Source organism: Pithys albifrons, chromosome Z (assembly GCF_047495875.1).
Source record: "Pithys albifrons albifrons isolate INPA30051 chromosome Z, PitAlb_v1, whole genome shotgun sequence".
Classification (NCBI taxonomy): domain Eukaryota; kingdom Metazoa; phylum Chordata; class Aves; order Passeriformes; family Thamnophilidae; genus Pithys; species Pithys albifrons.
In genome coordinates this window covers 80,257,072-80,284,932 of record NC_092497.1, presented here as the reverse complement: position 1 = coordinate 80,284,932, position 27,861 = coordinate 80,257,072, and the positions used below count along the sequence as shown (strand labels likewise).

General features: G+C 40.2%; 1 protein-coding gene across 1 annotated transcript; it reads right to left on the bottom strand.

Annotated features, from left to right (window-relative positions):
* Positions 1-3,188: 3,188 nt before the first annotated feature.
* On the bottom strand, positions 3,189-25,047 carry LOC139684496 (fructose-1,6-bisphosphatase isozyme 2). The gene is made up of 7 exons (XM_071580501.1): positions 24,794-25,047; positions 21,861-22,023; positions 20,839-20,931; positions 14,570-14,710; positions 12,824-12,961; positions 7,240-7,359; positions 3,189-4,028 (listed from the first exon to the last, which is right to left on the bottom strand). The coding sequence occupies exons 1-7, from the start codon at positions 24,964-24,966 to the stop codon at positions 3,837-3,839; spliced, it is 1,020 nt and encodes a 339-aa protein (XP_071436602.1). The 5' UTR covers positions 24,967-25,047; the 3' UTR covers positions 3,189-3,836.
* Between the last annotated feature and the right edge of the window lie 2,814 nt (positions 25,048-27,861).

Genomic DNA, 27,861 nt, shown 5'->3' with positions numbered 1-27,861 from the left:
AATGTAATCATGCATTTCTTTTAATTGCTAATTTTTGCTCTCATTGGTCAATGAATGCCTGCTAGTTTCAGAGCTGACTTCTGATTTCCTTAGGCAGTGACAAGTTTGAGACAGTAGCAGCAGAGCACCAAAAGGATGAGTTGCTGTAGGAGCCTAGAGGATGTCAGAATCACAGAATCATTAGGGTTGGAAGTGATATCATCTAGTCCAAGCCCCTTGCCAAGGCAGGATTACCTCGAGCAGGTTACACAAGAATATGTCCAGGTGGGTTTTGAATGTCTTCAGGGAGGGAGACTCCACAACCTCCCTGGGCAGCCTGTTCCAGTGCTCTGCCATCCTCAATATAAAGAAGTGTTTCCTTATGTTGAGGTGAAACTTCTTATTTCAGTTTATTGCCATTGCTCGTCATCCTGTCACAGTGCACCACTGAAAAGAGTCTGGGACCATCCTCTTGGCACCCACCTTTGAGATATTTATGTGCATTAATGAGATCCCATCTCAGACTTTTCTTTTCTAGACTTAACAGTCCCAGCTCTCACACTCTCTCCTCATAAGAGAGATGCTACAGACCCCAAACATCTTTATGCCCGTCTGCTGGACCCCCTGCAATAACTCCTTGTTTTTCTTGTACAGAGTAGGCCAGACCTGGACACAATACATGAGATATGGCCTCACTAGGGCCAAGAAGAGAGGCAGGATCACCTCCCTTAACCTTCTGGCCACACTCCTCCTGATACACCCCAGGATACCATTGGCCCTCTAGGACACAATGACACATTGCCAGCTCATGGACAATTTATCCACCAAGATTGCCAGGTCGTTCTCAGCAGGGCTGTTCTCCAGTAGGTCAGCCCCTAGTCTGTACTGGTACTTGGGGTTATTCTTCCCCAGGTGCAGGACCCTACACTTGTCCTTTTTGAACCTCGTTGGGTTTCTCTCTGCCCAATTCTTCAGACTATCAAGGTTCCACTAAATGGCAGCACAGCCTTCAGGTTTACCAGCCACTCTCCCCAGTTTCCTGTCATCAGTAAACTTGTGCATGGTACATTCCATCCCTTTATCCGCATCATTGACAAACAAGCTGAACAGTGCTGGAACCAGTGTTGATCCCTGGGGAATACCACAGACTGCAGGCCTCCAACTGGATTCTATTCCTCTGATCACAATACCCTGAGCTCTGCCATTCAGGCAGTTCTTGATCCACCTCACTGTGCGTTCATCTGCTCCATGCCCTGAACTTACCTGTGAGGATGTTATGGGAGACAGTGTCAAAAACCTGGCTGAAGTCAAGGTAGACAACATCCCTTCTTCAACCTGTCCTGCAATGCCATCACAGAAGGCTACCAGATTGGTCAAGCAGGATTTCCTCTTGGTGAATGAATCCATGGTGATTACTCCTGATGACCACCATTTCTTTTACATGCTTGATGACGACCTCCAGAATGATCTGTTCCATCACCTTTCCATAGATGGAGGTGAGGCTGACTGGACAATATCTTCCCAGGTCCTCCTTTTCGCCCTTTTTGAAGATGGGAGTAACACTGGCTTTGCTCCAGTCACTGGGCACCTCTCCTGGTCCCCATGATTTTTCAGAGATGCCAGAGGGTGGCTTGGCAACAAGATCTTCCAGCTCCATCACCACCCATGGTGCATCCCATTAGGCCCCATAGATTTATTGCTGTTAAGATTGTTTAACTGATCTCTAACCTAAACCTTTATGACCAAGAGGTAGTCTTCCTTTCTCCAGCCTACTGGTCTTTCCTTCAAGGTCTGGAAACCCTGAGGCTGTACTCAGAAGTAAAGACTGAGGCAGATAAGACATTCTGTAATTTCACCTTCTTTGTGTCTTTCATCATCAGGGCACCCATCTCATTCAGCAGCAGCCCTGCATTTTCCCTAATCTTCCTTTTGCTGTGATGTACATACTGAAGTCCTCATTGTCCTTGATATCCCTTTCCAGATTCAATTCCAAGTGTGCCTTGGCCTTTTTTGTTGCATCTTTGCATACTCCAACAATGTTCCCATAATCCTCTCATGTGGCCTGTCCTTTTTTTAACATCCCATACATTTCTCTGTGAAAGTTCCCTGTTCATCCATGCAGGTCTCCTTACCCCTTTGCTTAATTTCTTGCTTGTGGACATACACTGGTCTTGAGCTTGGAGGAAGTGATACTTTAATGTTTACCATCTTCTAGAGCCCTAACCCGTGGGATTCTTCTAAGTAGGTCTTTGAAGAGTTCTAAGATAGTTCTCAGACAGTTTAGGGTTCTTTTCTTGCTTACTGTTATGTGCCCTTCGTGCAGTATCCTGAGTCCCTAAGATAAGGGGCTAGTGTGTATGTCTCAAATGCTGATAACCAGAGGGCTGTGGAGCCAAACAAGGATTGTTGGTAATAACAGCCAAGGATTTTTTGTAATAGCATGCTGTGGGAAAGAACAGGATGTGACTGTAGAAAGGGGTCATGCAGACATGGAGGAGCACTTTCCCAGGGCAAACATCTTTGTAGCTCCTGGAGATAAGCATGACACAGTGCACTGCAAGCACAGGAGCAAGGCTGAGAAATGGGCATGGACTGTAGGGGGGGAACAAAGATCAACAGAAGCCTCCAAAGCCCTACCAGCCCTTTTCCAAAATGTCTAGATGAGCACATGATAGCCAATTTGCACAAAGGCAAGAAACTTACCTTTAGTGCAAGGAAAGCCTATCCATAAAATGGTATCCCCATAAAGCCCAGGCACATGTGCACCCCCAGGATCCTGGACTTCCCCTTAGCAGGATCGATGGACCAATCCAGGACTCTGTCTCTCTCTCCCTCCCTCTCCCCTTTCACCCTACCACTTTATCCAAAACCCATTGCTCTATGCTTATACTAGGAGATCAGGGACTAACTCGTACCAATTTCCATGCCAAGTGCGTAATTTACTAATAAAACTTTGTAAGCTTTTGTGAATCCTCTGACTTTGTTATTCCTTTTCACCATAAGCACCTACAAATCTTGGGTGCCCTCTTACTCTCAAGGGCAGGACACCGCAGTGGCTGGAAATGGCACTATAACTCCTGTAAAAGGATAAGCTCCAATCAAAACCAAGAACCCTTAAAAGTGAAAGAAAACAGAAATGTTAACAGTGGCTTTGTATCCTCCTCTGTTGCAGACAACAATGCATTAACAAGGAATAGGCATGATTTGAGTGTCACATCCATAGCAATGGTTTATTGTAATTTGTGCCGTTGAAAGTTTCCTCTCTGAAAATAACATGAGATCTTTTTTTGCTCTTATGAGAAATTAAATACCTTGGCAATATTGCAGCCTTTTCATCTCTATTAATTACCCAAGACCTATATAATTTGGAGCTTAAAAATGCTGTTTCAGACAGCATGAGACTTTTGCTCTTCCTATGGCTGTCAAGGTAAAAAACAATTACAAGAAGCCTCTGACCGTAAATCCAGACAACGGCATTGCAAATATTGATATGGAAATTCTGCCTCAAATAATACCATCCATGTAAGCTCAGACATGAAGCTTCAGATCAAATGGGGATACTGACATAATTCACTTCCTTTCATTATTTTATATAATCTAGTTCTGTTTGGAAATCAGGACTGTGTCTCTACATTTGCACTGCATAAATCAGACTTAAAGGGTTTGTACATTTGCCTGCAAGGAGAAATAGATTTTTTTCTTTTCTTCCCATCAGCTATTCTCACTACATTTCTTTTCTCATAAAGTGGGACTTTCCCTGAGAGATGACTGTTAATTGCTAGACTCCACCATCATGAAGTGTACAGCTTTTCCTTTAGACTGAAAACAGATGAGCAAGGTCTGATGTGGAAAAATGCTTAGCTGCTCTTGTGTTTCTGTACACAAGCAAGGTATTCTTGCACATCGTCTGGAGAGCCAAGTATAAGAGGAACTCTCTGGTGAATATTCTCAGGTTTCACATCCAACACTGCTTCAGTCCCTGTAGTTGCCATCCCACCTGCCTGCTCAATGATGAAAGCCATAGGGTTGCATTCATAGAGAAGTCGGAGCTAGAAAGAAAGAGGAAACATATTATTGCATTTGGGGGAAATTATACCAAAGAACTTACCAAAACCTGCCCTTCCTTCTGTGATTTTGGAGAATTTTGTACCAAACTTCAGTTGACCTAACTAGCAGTGGCTCTCAATCAGCCCCTCCTTCCCTCTCCTCTTCTTACCTTCCTTAACACAATTTGAGGATGGCACAGACCCTGTGTCCAAGCATCATCACTATTGTTTTGAAGCTGACATATAGATGTGCAGCACCAGTGAAGCTGTATCTTGCCAAAAATGTCAAAAGTGGCTGTCTGGCTCACAGATATCAGCAAAACCATTGAGCCAACTAAATTAGTAGTAGTGGGAAAAAACCCCAAAATCTCTTCTCATGTGGAGCCTTTATGAGTTACCTCAGAGCTTTGGGTACTCATATTATATTTGGTCAGGATATTTTGGAGTTTGAAACTTGATGCTCCCAGTTTCAAATGTCAGGATTTGATTGACTCTCTTGAGAAATGTGCATAGATCTTAGTGGCCTGAGCTCACACAGATAGTGGCTGTGTTTTCAGAAGCAAGTGCAGTTACTATTACATACAAATTTTCCCTTTTAGTTTGGATTCTGATATAAGTTCAAGTATTTTAAAATGTTACCTCTTGGGGTGACTCTTCTGGTGGAACACAAGCTTATTTTGGACATATACCAAAAGTTTCTGTGTTTAAATGGACATAGATTATAGCTGGTCATTTTTTAACAGACATTATTTCTGTAAGTTTATTTATAAAGTGCTCATGTATGGCAAAATTAGCACCTACTTTGTTTAAAGGGCTCTTCACATATGCAGAAGAGAGAACGTTTTCTGTTGAAAAGGAATCGTGACAGAATGCAATGGTATACAAAGAGAAATGGGTTGAACATAGGACTTCACTGCCCGGCATAGCTTTAGCACACAGTAATAAACCTATGATATATCACAAACTTAAATAGTGTCATATTACCTTCATTCATAACTTTAAAGCCCACTGAAGTACTACTTCTGGTACAAGGATGGAGATCTGACAGGCAAAACAGGACCAATAGCCTTCAGTGTTCTTCTTATAGCTTATTTTTGGAAGATCATTAGCCAGAAAATAGAAGTGGTATCACCATGGAACCACATATTGCATTTCTTGTTGCTTAACTGGGATTATGCAACTTAAAGAAAGCAGTTTTTCTTCAGGTAGCAGTGCAATTGCACTAAGAGATCTTCGGATAGGCTCTGTCTTCAGATAGGTTTAAAATTTCTCACCTAATAGAGAACTATAAGCCTTCAATTCATAAAAAATATTATTCAACACACCTGACTTGAAAAGAGGATCTATTTCTTGGCCAGTTCTGTACTGTTTATTGAGCATTTTGTTATCTTTCTTTAACTTCAAGAAGGAGCTGTGTATGTTAGGGCCTATATGAATGTCATTTACCTGTGCTCTAAAGACCTTTCAATTCCGAAGGCTTCACCAATTCCAGTGACATTTGATTCCTTTCATCTCTCTAACCAAGTGCATAGAATGTCTTTCAGGGGAATGATGATCAGGGCACCTGCCATAAAGGCATTATTTCTCCAACAAGAAAAGATTTATGTGAAAAGAGCTATATACAATTTTACTCAGAGAAGGAAAGAAAAAAGATTATTTCTAATGATAGCACAGTTTTGCTTCTTTCATTACATTCTCTATGATGACCGTGCATGCCAGACCAATCCAATAGAGAATGTAGGCTAACTTATCCAGAAATATTAATTTCTATAACATTATATAGGTCTTTTGTTTCATTGTTCTTTTGTTCTGTTCATCTTTTTTTTTTCTGACTTAAACAATTATTTAATGCAGATTTCAAAATAAAAATTTAATTCGAAGAGGTGAGTCAGGAAACCCACTTTTCTCACACACAGCAGATTCCTTTTCTATCTCTTGCTCTGATGCACAAACAGATCCACATCTTTTAATGAGGGCTTTTTCGGGGTCTGGTTTTTTTTGTTTTGTTTGTTTATTTTCCCCCAGGATGATGGTTCAAATATTTAAATTAATTTTGCCTGGACAAATGTGAAGACATTTTCAGTTGTATGTGCTGAAGAGAATTCTTTTCAAGTTTTTGCTTCAAAGACCATTTGGATCTCCTGGTATTATGTCAAACATAAGCTTACCATGATGGAACCGGTAGTCCTTTGTCCCTAAAGACTGTAGACAACAGGATGTTCTGGTACCAGTGTGGGAGATGGGGCAACTAAAATGATAGGGGCAAATTCCTCGAAATACCAGCCATGCATGCACAAAAACATTTGCATAGAAGGTTTTAAATATGGTAAAGATCAGGAAAAAAAGGTGGTCTTGCAGTCAGAACGTTATGGCCAGTCTGTTATGCACTGAACCAATAATTTTCTAAGGATTGCCTCTAGTTTACTGGTGGTCCACAGATCAGTTGTATGACTGAGGTTCTTCTAAAACATATTTGTTTAGAAATTTGATAATAAGAGTATCTGATGCTGCAGGAGAAAAGTTGAGGTGGACTATGATTCCTGGACCATCAGTTTCAGGGCTTCACTGCATTGCATTGGGCTGCATTAAGTCACAGTGTGTTTTGTACACGTGTCCAAGTGGGAAACCATCTTTTCCCAAAATACTCATCTCAGCATGCATGAAACTCGCCTCTCAATGACACAGTTTTTCTGATTAGATATTGGAAGCCTTCATTTGCAGAGCTCATGATAGGAAGCTCAGTGCCCTTTGGAAACACTAGGTAAGCAAACTTGGTTTTCTACCATTGGGCAACGCCCTCTTTGGAGTTCAGCATATCCCACCTGTTGGAGGGATAACTCTAGTTGCCAGTTTAAAGTGCAGAGTTCTTCCTTAGGTCTGTGTTGTATCTGCCAGCTATGCATAAGTATCTCAGTAAGTTTCTACAGTATTGAAACATTTATCTTTAGAAAAATTAATGATGTCCTAGGTAGCAGTGAAAAGCACTCAAGCAGTTTGTAATATAAAAAGCACACAGGAAGATTTCTGGCCTAAATTGACAATTGCCTTATTTTCTTGCCTAGGTTGGATTGCTGACCATTATATCCATTAATAATTTTTAAAGGGATGGAAAATTATTATCTGTTAATTTATCTAAACTATTCCTTTGCATTTCTGGTAATACCAGAGGTATTATGTTGGCTAAGTTCATTAGAAAGGAAGTGAAATTATATACCTTTCCTTTAGGACTCTTCTTATTAGCAGGATACATGAAGATCCCACCATACATTAGTGTACGGTGAACGTCAGCTACCATGGAGCCCACATACCTGGCACCATATGGGGAACTGCCATCCTGAAAAACATACAGCAAAGCATCACATTTACCAGGCTAGACAGCTAGTACCATGGGAAAAGGTAATTTTTTTATGAAACTGGAATCAAAGCTGCTTAAATCAATGGCTGCTTATGGATACTGTAAGTACCAAAACCAGCCTGAGGCTTGGCCTTTTGTAAGATATAGTGATTCTCTACAGGGTTCTCAGATAGATGCTATGAAGAGCCTCATTCACAGTGTGCAAACCAGGGTACTTGTAATTTGAGTGCACAATTTGGAAACAAACCCCAGCCTATGAAAAAATGAGGGAGTGAAAACTTCTTTACATTGTCAGAACAAGGAACATGTGTGAGTTTTGATTCCTGACTGGTTCCTAAGCCAGGGCATGAGGAGAGATGCCACTTTTTACTACACATCCAGATGACTCCTGGGGGACTCCAACTTTTACCTTCTATTTGTCAAGTGGTGAGATTGGTCACAGCAGCTTGGTTTGAAAGAGAGAAATTTATTCACAAACATAGTTTTTCTTGCTCTCAGCTTAGAAATTGGTGGGAGAAAAAACACCTTGAGGAAAACACACAAGTAGAGAAAAACATAGTTCCATTTTTGCTTTTTCAAACTGTTCAATTCAGTTATGATAATTATTCTATTTTAAAATAAGAAAAGATTCTCATGAAATCACACATTATAAGCAACAGAGCAGTATGAAGTTGAGTTCTAAAATGCTAAACATACGACTTGGATATTTGATATATCTGACAGTAAAACTGTGAGAGACACATCTTCCAGCCCATGTTCAACTGTTCCAGCCCTTGTTTGTTTAACTGCACATGTGTTGGTTTTCATAATTCTTTCTTTTGTACACATTAGGAGCACTATCAAAAATTCAGAAGAAAACAACAGAAACTGTGAAAGACATTATGGATGAGACACAGCCTGGAGCTTTTATATTTAGTTTGTTTAAATCTGGTGCTATTACTTCAAGGTGCAACTGAACAATACTTTCAAATATTTGTGGTCTTGTTTTTCATGTCTTATGCTCAAACAATTGAATATCTAGACTGCAAATGATAGTTTCTCCATCACACATGTGTTTGCACTTCTGACTTTACAATTGAAAATCTGACATCATAAAAAACAATGTCTTAGGAGGTGTCAAAGAAAGACCAAAACAAGTTTCCAGTGAAAGTCTGGGAAAGATGTGATTAACAAATTACTTTTAAAAATACTATCAAAGGAAGAACACTCTTTTACAGTTCCAAAAGGTAATGAATCAAGTCTTAAGAAAAGTTTGTTGAATATTGAGAAAAGTCATAATTTATCAAAAATAAGCAGCTCCTGAAACAGACTGCTGAGGATGGCTTCTATGGCGTTATCAAATAAAGATGCTGCAACCTACAGCTATAAAATTCAGAGAGCATGGGCTGCACAGCTGCTCCACCTGTGTACAAGCCACCAGACATGTTTGGAATGCACTGGATATCCTATTAACCTGCAGATTGGTTTCACAATTTATATGTGAACATGGGTAGTCTTATGTGAAGGATACTTTGTGAGTCCCCTTCCAACTCAGAATATTCTAAGGTAATGACATGCCAATGACAACATTAGTTGCTTCTTACCCTGATAGAAATTCAACTGCTAGAAACACAGTGGTGAGACTGCGCAAAGAAAAATACAGAAGAGAAATTTCTCCATTCTGATAAGGTTATCACTTGATTCATAGACAGAAATATAATTTTTAACTTCATTTATTGTCCAGCTACCTGCACAGGAGGAACAAATAGTTATTTTTTGTTTCTTCAGTTTTATTGCTCATGCATGTTTTTTTCAGATGAGACACTTTATAGGTACTGTTGGCATATTGCCCAGGCTTTGTCTCAAACAAAATAACAGAGCATGAATGCGAGGCAGGTTCTTCCCAAGTTTTCCGTAATGCCAAACTGTGTTTGCTCAATAAGAACTTCGGATTCATTCAGTTGATGCTAATGAAAGAGTTTGAGAACCTTCATGTTCCCTTGGTCAACAGCCATGATGTTTGAATAAACTTGTGGTTACTCTTAATTTTACCCTTTCTGCTTCTTTTTTTTTTCCTTGATGCAGAGGAATGACTCAGAACAGACAAGTTCTGTGATTTTTTTTCTTCACATTGTGATAGAAGTCAATTTCTCACTAATTTATTCTACTCATTTATGACAGCTTTCTTCCTCTACAGCATAACAAGATCAGGTTTTTCTTGTATTGCTACGATGACTAAGAGATGGGGAGCAAGAAATCGTTTCTACAGACTACAGCAGAAACACCCTGCATCCCTCAATGCCTAGACAGATGTGGTGAAAAAAGCACAGCAGTTTTGCTAGCTTTTTTGTATCACTTGGACACAGATGCCTGGCTGGCAGAAGAATGGAATGCTTTACACTGAAATGTGCTGTTGTTGGCACATTTTTAATGCACTGTTGACATATCCTTAACCAGGGAGTCTCCATTGCATAGCTCTCAATCAGCAAGCTGTGATTAGCCCAAACTTCTCTTGTGTCTGACTGCAGGAAGCAAATGATAAAAACAGATGGAATAGCCAACTCTGACAATGCCCACAGCATGTTTCCAAGTGCTACCATGAGTGAACCAATGCCAGATAGGAGCTAGCATTACAGGAGGAAGAACCCACTTTGGGAAGGAATTAATGTGAAATTTGGGTAGAAACAGTTTCTGGCCCAACAGATCCCACTAAACATTGCAGATTAGAGCAAATCTGTTGCATTACAGGCAACCTTGCAAACAGCAGCTTGGATTTCAGCCTGGTTAAGCAGCAGGATTATTATGCCATGCTTAACAAAAAATTAGCTTTAGTCTCATACCACAAGACATGTGGCTAGACAAATATTTCCTGCTAAGACCTGCGTGACAGTGGTAGGAGATGTACAACTGGCCTGCAGAACATTAGCACTTTTCTAGTGCTTTTTATTAAGAATTGATGCCTTAGATGAATGGCGATACACAAGAAACTTTGAGGGCCAGCGTGGCTTTGTAGACCAACTGTCTGATCTGGGACACCGTTCTTAGAATGAAATATCTACTCTCCTCAGAAATAGTTGAGTTATAATATTTGGTTTCCAAGGACAATATTAATATACAGAACACAGAGGATGTTGCGGACAACATTAGACTATTTTTACTTGTTTTATTTTTAACTTTTCAGTTTTCTGTGGCAATATTATAAAGTCACATGAAGTTTTGTTGACCAAAAACCCCAGTAAGGAGTTAATAGAGGAAAGATCAAATGAAAAAATATTAAAAAGTGACAAATAGCTGAAATAAATGCCTAATCTCTTGGCTTCCAGTGGCCAGAAGAACAGAGGGTGAGTGACTTGCCTGAACAAGATGTTGTCCTCCCATGCCCCTTCAAATCACAGGCAGGTGATTTGATTCAGCAGGTGCCCCCACTGGCCTCCGGCGTGGTAAAAAGAGGATTCAAAGACTAAAGCTGTGAAATGCCTCACCTGGCTGCACGGGAGGCAGGAACATCACCAATATAACTGTAGCTGGTTAGGCTTAAAGATGATGCCAGAAAGCAAGTTTCATGCTACATAGGAATGGCAACACTTTTTCTCTTTTGTCCTCCCACAATGGAAATCTCATGTACTTTTTTAATCAAGTCATTGAGTTATGCTGTTTTCAAAACTTAGGTTCATAGCAAGCTTTCAGGTGGGCAGGGCACTTCCTTAACATTGGTGACATAACATTTCACAACATTGGTGCCTCAGCCCTTCTCATGCAAACAACCATACAGCAGATAAACAATGTTCTTCTTCACTACACTTGAGAAGACATCCCCTGACCCAAATAATCCATGAGCCTCTGTGCTATTTGCTTTTAAGGAAGAAAAATACTTTCTGCCAACTTATGTTGCATTAGAGAAACAATTTCAATAATTTTTTCTCAAATGAAACACTGATTTAAGATAAAATAATGTTTGAAAACGAGTTTTTTCTAGCAAGTCCTAACTCAAGCATTTAGTGGGTCATGTGATAGAGCTGTCTTCACTGATCCTGTGATGAAATACCTCTGTCTGGTCTTTCCACTCCGTTTGAAATCTCCTCAGTCTTTTCATAGTTGCCTGGGGTTCATGCATTTGTTTAAGGCTCTATTTTGAACAACACTCAGGTACTTTTTAAAAAGACAAATTAATAAATCCAGTCTTAGTGCATTATACTGAATACATAGCCTAGCATAATGTGAGCAGAATGAGCAGCACAAGTGTCTTCAGTTTCCCAGCTGTATCAGGTTTCAGGAAGTATGAAAGTTGTGTTATGCACTTCTTCTCTCATAGCTGAACTGAATGCAGACTTTGAAGTTTCAAAATAATCAAAAATATTTTAAAATAATATATTTAGAATGCTGTGATGAGGTATTTGCTGTAACTACAATCTAAGTAATATGAAAAAGATGTTTTGTTGTGAGGTCAGCATTGCAGCTACAACCAATGTAATGAATTCAGATGTTCAGCTCAGAGGGAGGAGCTTATCCCAGAAATATAGTTTAAATGCTTACTCATTATGTTTCCCTCATACAGCACTCATGTTTTTTAACATGAATAATACGTAAGTATTATTGACAACCAATCACTTAAAGACTGATACGATGGAGTTTGGTGGGGTTTTTGTGGAATTTTTGAGGGTTCTTTTGTTGGATGGTTTGTTGGGTTTTTTAAACAGAAAAAGCAGTAAAACCACTTTCCTGATCAAATTAAGTCCTGAGTTCATCCACATCACGACAGATTATTATGAATTGCTGGTCACATAGCCACATTTTCTAGAGAGCTTCCAGCTTTCCACATTGAGTGCTTGTGCTCTGTCCTCCTAGCTTTGACCAGGGGCCATACAGAGCTGTGTGTGTCCATGTGTCAGACATTGGATGTATCTCTTTTAACAACTGAATTGTGCCTAACACCATTAGTGGGTTTTTTTCCAACCTATAGGTTGGTTCATGCTCCATGATCCAAGTTGACTGTGTAGGAGTGATACTGCACTTCTCAGCTGCAAGCATGTACAAGAAAGAGAAAGTTATGCCACCCAGACCTCTGCAAGCACCTTCTGGGCAGTATGTGGAATCTGACCCTAAATGCCCAGCTGCACATAGGACTGAGCTGTGTATTCATATAAAGACAGAAAACAAGAGTACCCCCTAATATAGCTGGCACAGTTTCAGGTCTTTGTGGAAAAATCTAGAACTTTTTCCTTCATGCAGTGATAATCAAGCTATGATTTTATTTCCTGAGATCTAAGCCATAAAAGATTTCAGGATACCAGAAAAAAAACCCCAAACATAAGATATATCCTCAAAGTGGACCTGATGGCATGAGAGGGTTAAATGGGTCTGAAGCCAGGGAGGCCTTCAAATCCTTTCCCATCAGACAGGACTGCATGGAATGCAGTGCTTGCCAGTGCAAAGTACCTTAGGTACAGTGCTAATATTTTCTTACCTCAGGAAATTTCTTCTTTTGTAAATATTCTGTCATTGCAGGATCAAAATACTTTGCATAACCTTCATTGAGACTGTATACCTTCCCCTTCTGCTTGATTTTAACATCTCTGTCCACCAAAATAAATTCACCAAGACCCTACAGGATAGAAAAGATGAGATATTAGCAAGCAGCAGAAAATTTTGTTGACTTTCTGTAACAGCTGTCACACTGGACATGGCAGAAATGCTAGCACAGCTTGGTCCTTCCAGCACCAGTCTGGTGTATAACCTCTCAGTATTTCAAAAAGAGCAGAAAACAAAGGAAGCTGAATGAAGTTAATAAAAACTTGGCACATTGGTGCTAAAATGAAAAGCAAATTTGTTGTATTTGTTAGTATGTCAAAGGAACACCAGTCAGCTTTAAAAGTAGATGGATCATGAATCTCTGTCTACAAATAATAAGTCTTCTAATTAAGAAATTAAAGTGTCTTCTGATTTTTTAACTCTTCTTGTATATCTTGTCCAAATATCTTAAAGTGAATGTGGTCAGCTATCTCCAGATATTGCTGCCTGCAGTTTTAGTTCAACTTCCATGTTCCCTTTCTCTAACCAGAGCACTTCAGCTCCCAGTTCTTTCCACTTGGAATGAGACTATTTATAAAGGTTAAAAGAGGTTTTGATAATAATGCATCCTTTTAATAAAAAAACCCCAACCCTCCTATGTTATTGCACACACCTAGTGATGGTTTTACAAATGAGTGGTCTTCCTAAATTCCCACAATAACGCTTGTTTGGCTCCTGAGTGGCACGTGTCCAATTATACAGGCATGGTTGTGCTTTTGCAAATTTTTGGGCATGCAGCTTAGGTGACAGCCATAAAACTAAACTGCCTTCAGGAAATCAAAGATCACTGTGCATGAACCGTATAAAGAAAAGTGGTCCTTGCCTAAATCTAAATAGTGAACATGCTGATGTTCTTCAGACAGAAAAATCAAGAAGAAAACCCAGAGTCCTTTAAGTGGAGGCAAAGACAGTGTTCAAAATAAATTCAATTTTCTTACATGTTCATTTTGAAGCACAAGTCCTATGGGGAGAGGCTGAGGGAGCTGGGGGTGTTCAGCCTGGAGAAGAGGAGGCTCAGAGGTGACCTCATCACTGTCTAGAACTGCCTGAAGGGAAGTTATAGCCAGGTGGGGGTTGGTCTCTTCTCCCAGGCACTCAGCAATAGGACAAGGGGGCACGATGGGCTCAAGCTCTGCCAGGGGAAATTTAAGTTGGATATCAGAAAAAAATTCTTTCCAGAGAGAGTGCTCAGGCATTGGAATGGGCTGCCCAGAGAGGTGGTGGATTCCCCATCCCTAGAGATTTTTAAACACAGATTGGACGTGGTGCTGGGTGCCATGATCTGGTAAAGGGACTGGAGTTGGACCAAGGGTTGGACTTGATGATCTTGGAGGTCTTTTCCAACCCAATCGATTCTATGATTCTATGATTCTATGAATGAAAAGTGTTGCAAATGCTTAACTAAGAATTTAACTTAATTTCTAATCTATTAAATAGAAAAAAACCAAACAGGTATTCCAGCCAACATGGTGATTCATGTACTATTAAATACTTGTAAAGAGGTGGTGGGATGCTCCAGGTCATGAAAACAGTATTGCATAGAGCGCCTAGATTACAGAGGCAAGGGCTAACAAAAATAAGTAAAGCCAAACACAGAAAGCTCTAGAAGATGGTGGCAATGTGATTAGCATCACGACTGTACCGGATCAAGCATGAAGCAGTCCACTCCTTGCCCTGTGGAGAGGGCAACCAGCGTAGCACTGCCATATAGGGCATAGCCGGCAGCAACAATATTGCGTCCGGGCTGTAAAGCATCTTTTTCAGAGGGTTCTTCATCTGTTTCCTGAGGAAAAATTACCATTGGACTGAAGGTTAAATTCTGATGATGAACAATAAAAACAGTACTTCAATAATAGTAAGATGGATTTCCTTTTTGTGTATGTGCAGGCCTATGGAACAACAAAACAGTTCGCACTAGTTCATGCCAAGTTTGGTGTGCATGTGCATGCTGAGACAGGACGCTGAGAGTTTGTTATTTTATAAATGTCACGCAATCAATATGATACCTGCAACAAAGATGACACCTTAGCATCACAGCCCAGGCTATTAATTCAAGATCATCACAAATCTGAGACAGAGCAGAGGTATAAATGTTCTGTAAATAAGTTATCATACTGACACCCTTCAGAGGAAATAACTGAGAGATAAATGTTGTAATTAACATTACAGACAAAATGCTTCAAGGAACACTGAATAAAAGGGTAGATGGTGCAACATGATGGAAACAAGTTTGTGCACTACTCTCTGCTAGTGGAGAGATGGGTAACTGAAAGGATATAAAAGTTCATATTACATATCAAAGAACAAATGCATTTAGTTATGTAAAGTGTGCATGTGTGCAGATATGCATATATAACTCTACACAGAACATTCAGGTGGCATTTTACTTCACACTTCACATTTTATTCAATTTCCAGCACTTATATTTTGATTTGGCACTTTGGTTATCTCTGAACAACAGTAGTCCAAGCAGATCTAGTGCAACTATTTCCAGCCACCCTCAGCTTACAAGAGTTGTCTGGAGGGGTAAGTAAGGAGACCAGCCAAGAGCACTTGGGAAGGCTGGTTCTAGCCTTCTTGTGTCTATAAAATGGGTATAATTTATATTAATGTTTATTTAAAAGCTTGCCAGTTGTGGTGGGTCTTGTGTGGATGTTTTGATGGTGGTCCATGAGGAATTAAAATGAGAGCCCCTCCTTTCTTAAGGACGTGGTTTACTATTTTATTATTCCCAACTCAGAAAGTTTCTTAGTGATTGCATAAGCTTGATTAGGTTGAGTACCAGCTAAATAGAAATGCCAGTCTAGCCCAGAAAATCTGATTGAAAAAAGTCAAAATCAGTTAAGACTGCCTTTTGTAGAAAATAAAATATTTGATGAATACTGAGTAAATTCTTTAAAAAAAATCAAGAGTGCCTTCCATAGATATTTTTCAAAGGAAAACAACTCTCCTTCTACAGAGAACTTCTCTGGTGTGCCCAACGACAAGGGGCTGTCAGGGTGCCCATCAGGGCAAGGTGATCCCATTCATCATTATGTGCCAACATCCAGAGGAAAACTGAGACGTTGAACACTAAAACTACATCTTTCTTGGGATATGAAGATAGTAATCTCATATCAAAATGTTTTAATTTTCAGATGAAAGATTTTGTTACTTTTGTTACTTTGCATATAGTTTTTAACTGGGTTTTGCTCAAATCTTTTTACAATTATTCTTATTATTATTTTGCCAAGTTCTTCCGTGGGAAAACAGAAATATCCTGTTGCCAAACAGTCCTTCATGGGAGCTGAAATACAGCTTGTACAAACACATGTGCACAGTCACTTGAAATTATATCAAGCTGCTTATTCAGACAGGTTGTAATGCATATAGTGAGGGAAGACTGTTAAAATTTTGTTTGTGTATTTCAGAGCTTTGAATATTGACTGATAGCAGCTAGTGTGTTACTAACAATCTTTACCGAACCAACTCGTATGCCCTACATCTCTTTCAAAAATGTATCCTCATGGCACATACATCTCAACATTAAAAGCAATGGCTGTCTCCAGTGGACTAATTATTTGCAACATAAAATGCAAAATGAAACATATATTTACAGAACTAGCTGCAAACATATTATGACTGTCATAGCTTTTGGTGTACTTTTCTCATTAAATAAAAAATAATTCTGTATAAACGCAGCAAAGAGGTTTGTTTTCTAGAACATAGTATATATACAGTATATGTAGCTTCTGTTTAGACATGATATCGATTTAAATTTTTTTTTTCTGAGATAAGCTTTTCCATCCTATTTCTTGTAACCATTTTCTGTATTTATATGGCTGAGAAAAAATATATTTGTTGACTATTCTGAAAAAAACAGAGGAACTCCTCCCTTAGGAGATAGGCAGTTGGTAAGAATTCACTTGTTTTTTTTTATCTTTATTCAGAACTGTGTTTCCAAGAGCTAGCTATCAACAAGAAGGAAAAAAGCTGAGTCTGAAACAAATGTTTTGCAGAGCTTGTCAATGTGAAAAAGCTACAGATCAGCTGATATTTCATTGTTAGGACTGTAGGAGTTTTGTCCTGCCAAGTACCATGTGCTGTGAAACAAACCAGGGGATTAAGCTGGCCAGTACACTCTGAGAGCTGCTGAGTATTTTCACTTCTTTCTGGTGCACAGATGGATTTCCTTTCTATTATATTTTGATTGTGGTGATGGTAGTGACATACCTTTAGAGGTCTTTATGCAAAGCACTGAAGTAGGCAAATGGACTGCAGAGAAGTTCTGACAAGCATTGACACGGTCACTTCCATTCATTATTGGTGTGAAGCAGATGAAACAAGGTCTGCAGAGTTTGCTATAGGGGCACCGTCAGGTGATAGCTAGAAATTTTTGAATGTATGTTTTGTCTAACGTCACGTGAGGGAGTTCTCATCAGCACTGGGAGCAGCTCTATGTCCTAGTTCAACTGGAGGGACCAGCTAACCCTGTGTGGGGGTGATCAAAGCTGTGTATTCTACCCCCTCTATTCATTCCCCAAGGACAATGGGCCATTAGCAGCAGCTGCCCAGGGAGCCATTATCACCTTCACACCCAGCCTGAGGGGGCGGAGCTGCCAATGGGCCATCAACAGTTCAACACCCCCTGGCTCCCAGAGTTAATCACCCACTGTGTGAGTCCCCGCCCAGGGGGAGGGACTGGGTGCTCCCTGAGGGTACATAAGTGGGGGGTAAGAAGACCTCGGGAACTTCTCGTCGGATCCAGAGGAGCAGCAGGACCTTGACAGGAGGAGATCACCGCTCTCTACCAGACCACAGCCCTCGCCTGCACCAACAGGTTTTTCATTTCCTTTTGCTCTGGACTTGGAGGAACCACAGGGGTCTCAGCACAAGGGCAAACAAACCCCCTTGGGTTTGTGCCCCAGGACACTGGGTTATACTGCTGGGTTTTGTGAGTTGAAAGCAATTTCCCTTGTGTGTCAGTGTTGTTATTGTAATGTTATTATTAAATTTTAGGTCTGACTTATAATCTCTCTCGTGGTGGGTTCATTTCCCTTGCCTGGTTCACCTTTAAACCAGCACACTCTAGAAGGACTCAGTTTCCAAGTCTCCATTCGTATCATGTGTTTCACAAGTATCCTTTACATTTGCACTGAATTCTTACATCTTCTCTGTGAGGGACCACATAAAGGGGAGGACATTGTCCTCATGACAATCAAGGGTAGCAAATAAAGTACATTAGAGGCGCTTAGCAAAGTTACAAATTAAAATCAGAATGAAATAAATCAATAGAGTTTCTACAGTATGAATCAGGAGTCAAAGATTCAGTAGCATGAAAAGCTGGGAAGAACCCAAGCCAAAGCTCACTTATTTTTCACCACATCCTGACATTCCAGCAACTAAGAGCCCCTCAGTGGCAATGACTGTCAAGGTCATATCCCTTGCTAATTCAGCAAGGCTCCTCCCTCAGCCCCACTTTTCTGATGTTTCTGGTCTATTTAACAAGACTATCCATGTTTCAGAAATCAAAAGCCAGGTGGAAAACTAAATAAACCTGAGATGGCATTTTTGCATGGTGTCTTTTTTTAAGGCACTGATGCAGTGCTTTTCTGACAGGAGGGAATGGTACCTTCCACCATCATGGAGACTCTGGACTGGGAGCAGTCAGAGACCTGTTTGCAGGTTTGAAATGTATTGGCCACATCTGGCTTTTGTATAAAAGTGCTTATTACCCTTTTTCCTCTTTTCCTTCTTTCTTTTTTTTTTTCCCCTACAATTAGCCCAGTGTTTCAGTTTTGAAGAGTGTGTGTTTGGAAATGAAATTAAGGTGAGACATGGTGAGAAAGTCAGTCATGCACTCATCTGAGAACTGGCAGGTGCCAAATATCAAACAGGAGCTAAGGTTCATCCTTTGGAATTACAATTGTTCTAGCTTTTCCCCTGTGTTGTTCATGAATCTTAAAGAGCCAGAAATTATGTTTTCTTTCTTAAGTGATTCTTATTCACTGGGATGAACACCTTGCTTTTTTATTTTCACACTACTCTTTAGTAACAATCAATAAAGCACTTGCTATTGTTTAATAATTTCAAAGAGTTTGACGTCACTAGTGTTTAAAGGTAAATAATGTTGCTATGACATTGTGTTGTCTGAGATGAAGGCACATTAATTAACAAGTACTTTATAATTAGCATTTTAATGGAAAGTGTTATGCAAGTGAAAGCCTGTAAATTCAAATTTGTTTCTAACTTTCCAGGGAAAAATGAAAATTTTCTTGGAGAGTTGTTCTTTTAATTGACAAACACTGTTTTATCCAAACAGCAGCATTTCGTTTGGATATGAACTATTTGAACAAACCAATGTAATTTCCTTTTTAGACAGCATTGAAAGGTATCCACCCACATGGAAGCCAGTAACTTAGAAACAGTATTTACAACACGTATGTTAATATACAGTACAAACATGAAAAATCAGAAAATTATTCAGAATCTTGAATTTGGCAAATATTCCTATCTGAAGCAGAATCCTAGGGTAAACCTGGCAGTTCATAGTCTTTACACACATTACAGGTGAGTTAAGGATGGCAGAGAAATCTAATCTGGATTTCAACCTTCTAAACCATCGTAATCACTGGGGATTTGCCTTTACAGTTACATAGAGTAAGTTAACACAATATTTCTAAAGAGAAAGATAATTTTTAGTATTTGTAAGATGGTTCTTAACCTCTTTTAAGAATACTGGACAATGCAGCTATTGCCTACTGTAAACACAGGGAGTTGCTGTTGTCATTCAGGCTGTCTTTTGAGAGATAAATGAAAAGGATGGGGGCACCTTTGCTTACCATAAGAGAATGTTTTGTGGATTGTATCCACACAGATAAGGTCATTTCCCCACAAAAAGCAAGATACTGAATGGTATCACAGGTAGTCCCTAGGCTGCTCTTTCCACAAACCTTACCCAGGCATCATCCCAGCTGTGGCAAATCCCATTTGCACTATTAAGTGTGGACAGCCACATGCCAGGACTTGGCCTGTGCCACTACTGTCTTGAGATTGTGCCTATTTGTTTCACTTTTAGATGCATACTCTCAACAGTGATGACTAGTGTATGGCCTACAAGAAATGTAAAATCCAAGGACTAGACAGTTGCAAATTACGAGTTAAAAGATGAAAGAGACTTTAAAAACATATCTTAATTTCTTTGAAGTGTAGCATCGAAGTTTGCAAAGACTTCTTTGAAGTCACAAGTGCTGTAAAATGTTAGTTTACAGCAATGGCTGAAGATCTCTCATAGTCATATGACAATGAGCTCAGGCTTTGAGAAAAACCCCAACTGCTGGGAGATTAGCAAACAAATGACAAGACTTGGCATGACTGTAACTGTTAGCATTTGTAATTGGCTGCACTGTTGATGTTCTGTGCAGCCTCACAGGCGCAGATGTGCTGGCAGGGCCCTGATGAATGTGGATGATTGCTTCCTTCAGCCTCCATCGCCACCGTGCTTATAAACTTATGAACTCCCATCCATAACAGGCACAGCAGTTCATGCTGGGAGGTCACACCCAGCTAACCATGATACAGTCCAGGGCCACCAGCCCTCCCCAGTCTGTGCCCAGGAGGACAAATGCTGTGATTCGTCGGCATCACAGCAGTGAGTCAGGGGCACTGAAGAAACTGACTAGCACCTGTGTGCCTACAGGAGGGAAGTGATGCCACCTAAAAACTTCGTGGGGCTGGGGGTCCCCTTCCTGGGAATTCAGGCAGCATTTTACCACTCCTGAATCTCAAGTGTTACTTCTGCTCCTTTTAAGGCTCTGTTTTTTCTAGAGACACTTAAAAAACCTAGGAAAGAAACTGGGTAAGGTGATAAACCCAAGACATTTTGCCTTCAGCATGTGAACTGTGCCATGTGTGCTTTGTCCATCCTCTTACCTTTTTGTAGATAGCAAATATTGTTCCTATTGGTGCCAAGCAGTCTATATTGGATGAACCATCAAGGGGGTCAAAGCACACGACATATTTACCCTAAAACAGAAGTGGCAAGGGAAGCATTAAATGATACATTGTTTTTCATTGTCATTTCCTTTTATTTGACAAATCCCATGTTTTTATGGCTGCATTTAGTCCTGCTACAGCTCATCAGAGAAGTCTGCACCACCAACCCAGCTGGCCCTGCAGCACAACTCCAACTCCCTGGGGGCCAGGCAGAGAAATAGAAGATGTGTTTCTGCTCAGACAGCACAAAATCAGTTGATAGAAAGGAGCAGTCTGCTGCTGCCAAGCAGTGCAAGAAATAATTTGAAAGCAAAAGGACTCGCTCATTCTGGAAGCAAGTATTTTCCTCAAATAAATGTATTTTGGTTTGTTACTTTTTGTTCCAAATGAAAAGATTTCCCTGTGTTGTGAGGTCTGAGGGTAAGAAGGCAGAACTAAAAAATATTCAGGAAAGGGCAGGTTACATCAGCATAAGCAGTATCCCACTGCAATAGGATCCCTTCCTAGGGAAAGCCTGATGATGCAGTTAGGTGTTTCCTTTGGACGTGTAACATAAAACCCAGTTCTGACAGCCACTCGTCTCATTTTATCTTGCTTGAGTACTAACGTAATCCAAAACCAGATCAGGAAATGTAATAATACACTTACATCTGGAATCTGGAATGTGTTAAAACAAGTTCAAAAATAATTATTCTTCTCCTTCACAAAACTTTTAATAATAATTTTACTCTCCATGTCTCTTTTAGCGGTTGAAACCGTGTGATCCACTAGAGTTATTAATCAAAAAACGCAGAAATGGTGCAAATATTCTGAATTCTCCCCGGGAAGGGTTGGGGAGGGGGTTGGGGTCGGGGTCGGGGAGGGGGAGGTGGGACCAGGCCCCGTTTCATACTTTAAGCAAGAGTGCCACCTGCTGCTGCCTAAGCCCATAACCCGCTGAATCCAGGAGCTGCACAGACCCGCTTGTCTTTTGGGGTGATGATGGCCTCCTTGTTCTCCTCTGTGACCAGGACGCAGGTGCTGTAGGAGGATTGGAGCATATTAATCACCAGGGAGTTGGATAATACATCCAGCTTCTTCACCTCATCACCGGTCACGTTCACAGTGCCAGCTATACCAAACCTACAGAATAGTAAAAATGTCAAAAAACCTGAGGGAGAACAACAGACATTGTAGGTTTTGAGGAAAAAAACTAACAAACAAGTCAGGGTGGCTTCTCCCTCTCATTTTCCCATACATTTTATCTAATCTTTGAATTAAACTGTTACGGTGCCTTATAAGACTATTGTTGCTGCTAGAAAATAAAAGTATGAATGAGAAAGGGCAATGGTATAATCTGGGGGCTTTACCTGGGTCCATTCAGACTATCACAGACTATCACAGACTATTCTGAGTTGGAAGGGACCCACAAGGATCATCAAATCCAACCCTTACGTCAATGGCCCACATCGGGGATTGAACCCATGACCTATTCACTTCTGCTTGGATGTTCTCCAGGCCAGAAGCAGAGACTCCACCCCAACAGGTAGGGGCCAGGCTTCCCCAGCAGCCTCACAGAGCAGCTGGCAGCAGCTTCGAGGAAACAGAAGGGACAGTTTGCATCTACATTACTTTCTGCCACTGGCTGTTCAGAGCTCCATGACAGTCTTTTAACCCACATTCACCCAGTCCCCAGCCAGCCCAAAATCAGAATCTGTAGAGACATCTGCAGGTAATTTGCCACACCGAACTGTATCTCAGAATCAAGGTGTGTTTTATTCAGTGATCCTCAGCTGAGTTAGGATGATGCTTCTTTTCCCTATCCTGATTTTAGCAATATGCTAATGACATAGTATAGTTTCTGAGATTTCCAGTTGGCAAAGCACTGCTTAGACATAATGTGTATAATGTGGGCACCTAAGAAACATAAAAACCATGCAGGAAATAGATAAAGCTTTTTTTTTTTCATTGCGGTGGGGTGGCAGGAAGAAAAAAAAGAAAGGTAAAAAAAAAGGAAGGAGAAAGGGGCAAGTGAATAGTCTCCAGGATGTGGTTGGTAAGTGGCATGCCATAGCTGGGAGCAAGGTAGCTCTTTTGTCTTACTCGAAGCTCAAAGCTGCTTGAGTTTTTCAGAAGTATTCAGTGTTTTGGACATTCTATTTTCAAGTGCTGAGTTTAGGATACTTGAAAGGACCATGATTTTCAAAAAGTGCTAAGTACCTATTCTCCAGTCATTGTGTTTTAAGGCACAATCCCAGCTCAGAACTATGACTTGGAAAAAGGCCTCCTTCACTTTTGAACTGAAAATTCGTTGAAAATCCATGATGAGCTCTTTAACATAAAAGAAGACACATCACAGGATCTTATTTGGAGGGGCTAGAAGAACCAGAGGTCTTTAACTGCACAAATGCAGACTGATGCAAGCCAGTCACCAATGTTGAAAGTTTTCAAAGGGAATTTCTGAAATGTCATATATAGTTTCAATAATTCAAACAGTGCAAGTAACTCATTTGTAGTTTGGATACTTTAGATATTTCTGATTAAACATCTGAAGCTTTTGTTCATAGAAAGAAATATTTGCTCCTCAACATAATGATTTTTTTTCTGAAGGGAAGGAAGCTATGTGGCTGTTCCACTTCTAGTCTATCAAATAGTTTCTCTGCACTTAATAAATACTTTAGAGATTGTATATTGAAAGACAAAAATGACATAAAAGCAACTGTTCTTTTAAGTCAGGGAGGCAAAATAGCACAGTTTCACCTAGTAAGGACAGAGACAAAGCACAGTCTAACAGTAAGGGCATAGGAGCCTGATGCTGCTGTAAACTTTCAGAATGTATCATGTCCTCTCTATATGTTATGATCTATGACTGTAAAGTGAGGGTGATAGTGCTGAGATATTGAATTCATGACTTGAAAATATCATAGAGGACTTGGACCAAAAAAAACCCCAAACAAACCAAACACCAAAATCTAGAGTGTCAGACATTTTGGTGTGTCCACTGGAAGGGAAAAAACTCCAAACCTCTGAAACAAATCACAAACATTGACTTTCTTTCGCAAATGTCTTCCCTGTTTTTTTCGTGTTTGCATGTATATGTCTGTACTCAGGCATGTCCAGAAACATCTCAGCACCTATCAAAAGCTTTCTATTTTGAATGCATAATTTTATTAGAACTTCCCATATGCCTCAACCGCTTCAGATCATCATGAAAAGACTTGGACTGATGTCCTCACCTGCCTGTGTGAGGAACAGCTCAGTACATTCCAGGCTTTTTTAAAGCAACTCTTTATTCCATTTGCTACAGCACTAGATGTTACATTTGCTTTTCAGAGGGCATTTTATGACTCCCCCCTTGTCCCCCCTGATTGAGGGACACTGTGTGAGGAAGGAAGGAGAAAAGCATGGCATTTCTCACAGGGCTGTTGCTTTAGACCATTACAAACACAGCAGAGAGGCAGGAAAACAGCTTCCCAAGATAAGCTGAGCTCTGATTTACTCAGTTATGCAGAGGGCTTGAATATTAGCAGAAAATACCACAGTGAGATACTCTGAATTAAAAATATCATGGTGAGATTTTCAGCAAATTCACAGTAGATTTAAAAATAGATAACTATCAGCAAGTACAAGAGATAACAAGGTGAGCAGAGCATTGAAGTTCTGACTTACATTCTTACAGTGAAATACTACAGATCAGCAGTTAGTTTAAATGTCTATCTTGTGCCCAATATTAAAATGCTCCAGAAAAAGAGATCTCCTTCTTTCCACTCTTGATAATCCAGTCTTGGACCTCACCCAGCTTAAAAAGCACATTTCCAAACTATTTAGGAATCCCTGCCCACTCCCCAGCCTTCCTGTGCAAGCAGCTGTCTCTCTACCTCTTCTCCTCCCTCTATCGCGAGGTAGGACTCACATGTGGGCAAGGCCTGCCTTTCTGACAGCAGAGGAAATGGCCTTTATGGCAGTCAGCATGGAGTTGAGCAGCTGTGTCAGCTCTCCTGTTGCTCCTTTGACGCGGCGTCCCTTCTCCATAACAAATCGCGTAAGAGTCAGCATATCCGTTTCAAAGGGGGTTTTGTCGGTCATTTTTGCCAGGTACCGGGGTTTCCTTCTGCCCAGTTGAACAAGATGCTCTCTTGCTGTGTTGAGATCCTGGGGAGCTGTTTTATTTTGAGGCAAAGCTGTTGGCTGCGTTGCTGGTCAGAATTTATTAAGATGTTTCTGAGGCCATGTGATTGAGTGCTCAAAATAACTGCACTCCAGGCTGGCTCCACAGCTCCACTGGGATGCAGGAAAGGAGCCTGAGATGGGACAACAGCTGAGCAACCACAGCTTGTGAGTCTCTGCATACACTGAAATTAGCTATATGTGCAGATCTAGTTACATATTCTGATGGTATGTTCGACTGATTATAATGCAAAACTCTTGCTGGCTGCCTAACTGGAAACAGCTTTCCTGAAAATGCTGCAGAGCAATGGGCCTGGCAAAGCCAAGGCAATGTGCACAATTTAAAAAGCACCAGAAACAAAGGCAGTGAAGTTCCCTTCACAAATTCCTGCTTGTTCACCCTATTTTTTGGCCTCCACTATAGAGGAGAGCTTAGAAGGGGTTTTGCACAGCCCAGGGGCATCAATGAGAAGTTCAGGGTGCATCTAGAATGCATTTATTAAAGATGTTTTATGTTGCTAGCTGGCCTGATGCAGTCCCAGTTGAATGATTTCATTCCGAGTCTGGGCTGCTTGTAAGATCAAAGGGCTTGAGTGAATGAGAATTACTGGTGAGCTGTGGCTTGATTAGTTACAAAGTAATTATGTCATCAGTAACATAAATTAAGCTTCTCTGATAAAAGTGTGTCAGTGTCATAAATCACAAAATGACATTTTATGTCAGCTTTTGTATTGCAGTTCACCGTGTAAATATAGATATGTCCAAATTTGCAATTATGCTGCCAGTAACTCCTTACAAGCAAAATACTTGGAGCACGTGAAGCTAATGTGAAATTAGACAGCAAGCCAGTGAACTAGATACGTGCTATCTGGAACACTGGAATTATGGGTTTTAATGACAGCACTGTCTTTGCACTCATATAAGGCAGTAAGAGTAACTGTATGCTGTAGCCTTCATTTTACCTGCTAGTAGCACTATTATTTTTTTGTGGGAGACCCGAAAAGCCCACAGGCAAACCAAGAAAATCTGGAATTACAGATGAAAAGTTCGAGTTTCATTGTTATCATTCCTTTAACCCAAATTATTGCACTAAAATCATGCCAGATAGATACAAAATTCAGTAGCAAAACATATACCAAGATTTGGTTTTGCTAATAGGAACTGCAGCTGAAGGCAAAGAGTATTGATTTCTCTTTGCATTCCTTTTTAAATCTTTAACATATCTTTGGATTTTCTCAGTGTCTGTTCACCTATGAACACTGCATTACTTGTACAGTTTTAAAGGGATTTGAAGGCTAAGGCTTTCTACTTTGAAATCAGCCTCAAACAAAGGTTTTAGAAACTGACAGCATCGAACACTAGCCACAAGGAGAAAGAAGCTGTTCAGTGCTGCTTCCTGTATGCTTAGTTTTGGGGATGTTTTTCCAATATCCTGTTTTAAGGTGGAGGAAGGACGGGTAAGTAGATCTGCTCAGGTGGAGCAACAGGCAGGTTTTGTCCTACATCCTCTAAGGCAATACTGGAAGAAGAAAATAGCAATGTTGAAGATTTCTCTCTTCTACCACCAAGATCTGGTTAAAAGTATATGACACCATTCACATTACAGGACAAATACTCCAGAGCACTTTTTGCCTGGTTGGGAGACTTTTTTTGAACCAGTTTTATAGAAAATCAAAAAATATCATATTTGGGGAGCTCTGGGATAGCATACGGTGCATTTAATAAAATAAAGGGACAGGCTTCATATTATATATGCAAAGAGATCTGCTGGCTTAAAATATCACCATTACGTTCTACGTATTATTTCATCATTGTGGCAGCTGTCAGCCTGACTAGTATTCCTGACTAGCAATAAAATGCTTTTAATGCAAAATCTCTCTGTAGTTAGAATGTCATAAGCATACTGAAACAGATTAGTAAATAAGAAATGGGGTGGGAGTTGGCTTGTGACTTCTCACATGTATCAAAACATCACATGCAGATCTTCTCTTGATTCCAAGTGATCTTTTACACTGGTCAAAAAGACAAAGTTCAGATCATCTTCTAACACGAGGTTTGTTTTGGAGTTAGTGGTTCAAAGGGTGTTTTCAGAGCTAATCAGTCCACTATTTGCTGATTTCTTTTTTTTTTCCTATTTTTAATTTTAACTGAAAAATCTCCAAATGCTTTTTACAGGTACTGGGTTTTATTTAGCATGTATAAAGAACAATGCTTTGAGTTGCTGCTCAAATAACATTCATGCAATAAGAAATTAACTTACTTACACTAATAAACAAAGAACACAGAGTTTACAACCCAGCTTTCTATAAATATTGCAGTAAACAGTGTAGCCAAATGAGAAATAAAAGAATAAAAATGTGGATAAAAGCACATGATTGGATTGCATGAAAACTTCACCCTGTTTTGATAAATACTGTGATCCCACTCATTGATAAAAACCCGAATTACTAGACTGAATGTTTAAGTTATATAATTGCCATTTGGGTGAGTGGGGAGAAAACAGTTTGTTTTAAAAATGTGTGATGATTCTCTATAAGCCTGAGAACCCCTTAGTATGATGGACTGAAACAGCATAGAGATGTTAAAAAAATAAACACCTCAATTCGACAGATCCATGGAAGATTTGCCCTCCAATATATATATATATATATTACACAAGAGATCTTGGGGATGATTCACACTTCCACTTGTGTATAGGCTAGTCCTGTTCCTTAAAGCTGATACCTTTCCTAACTGGTATGAAATGATAGTTGCTTGGGTGGCGCCAGCTGAAATTGGAGCCTGTGACCTTTCACCAAAGGCCACAGTGCAGCT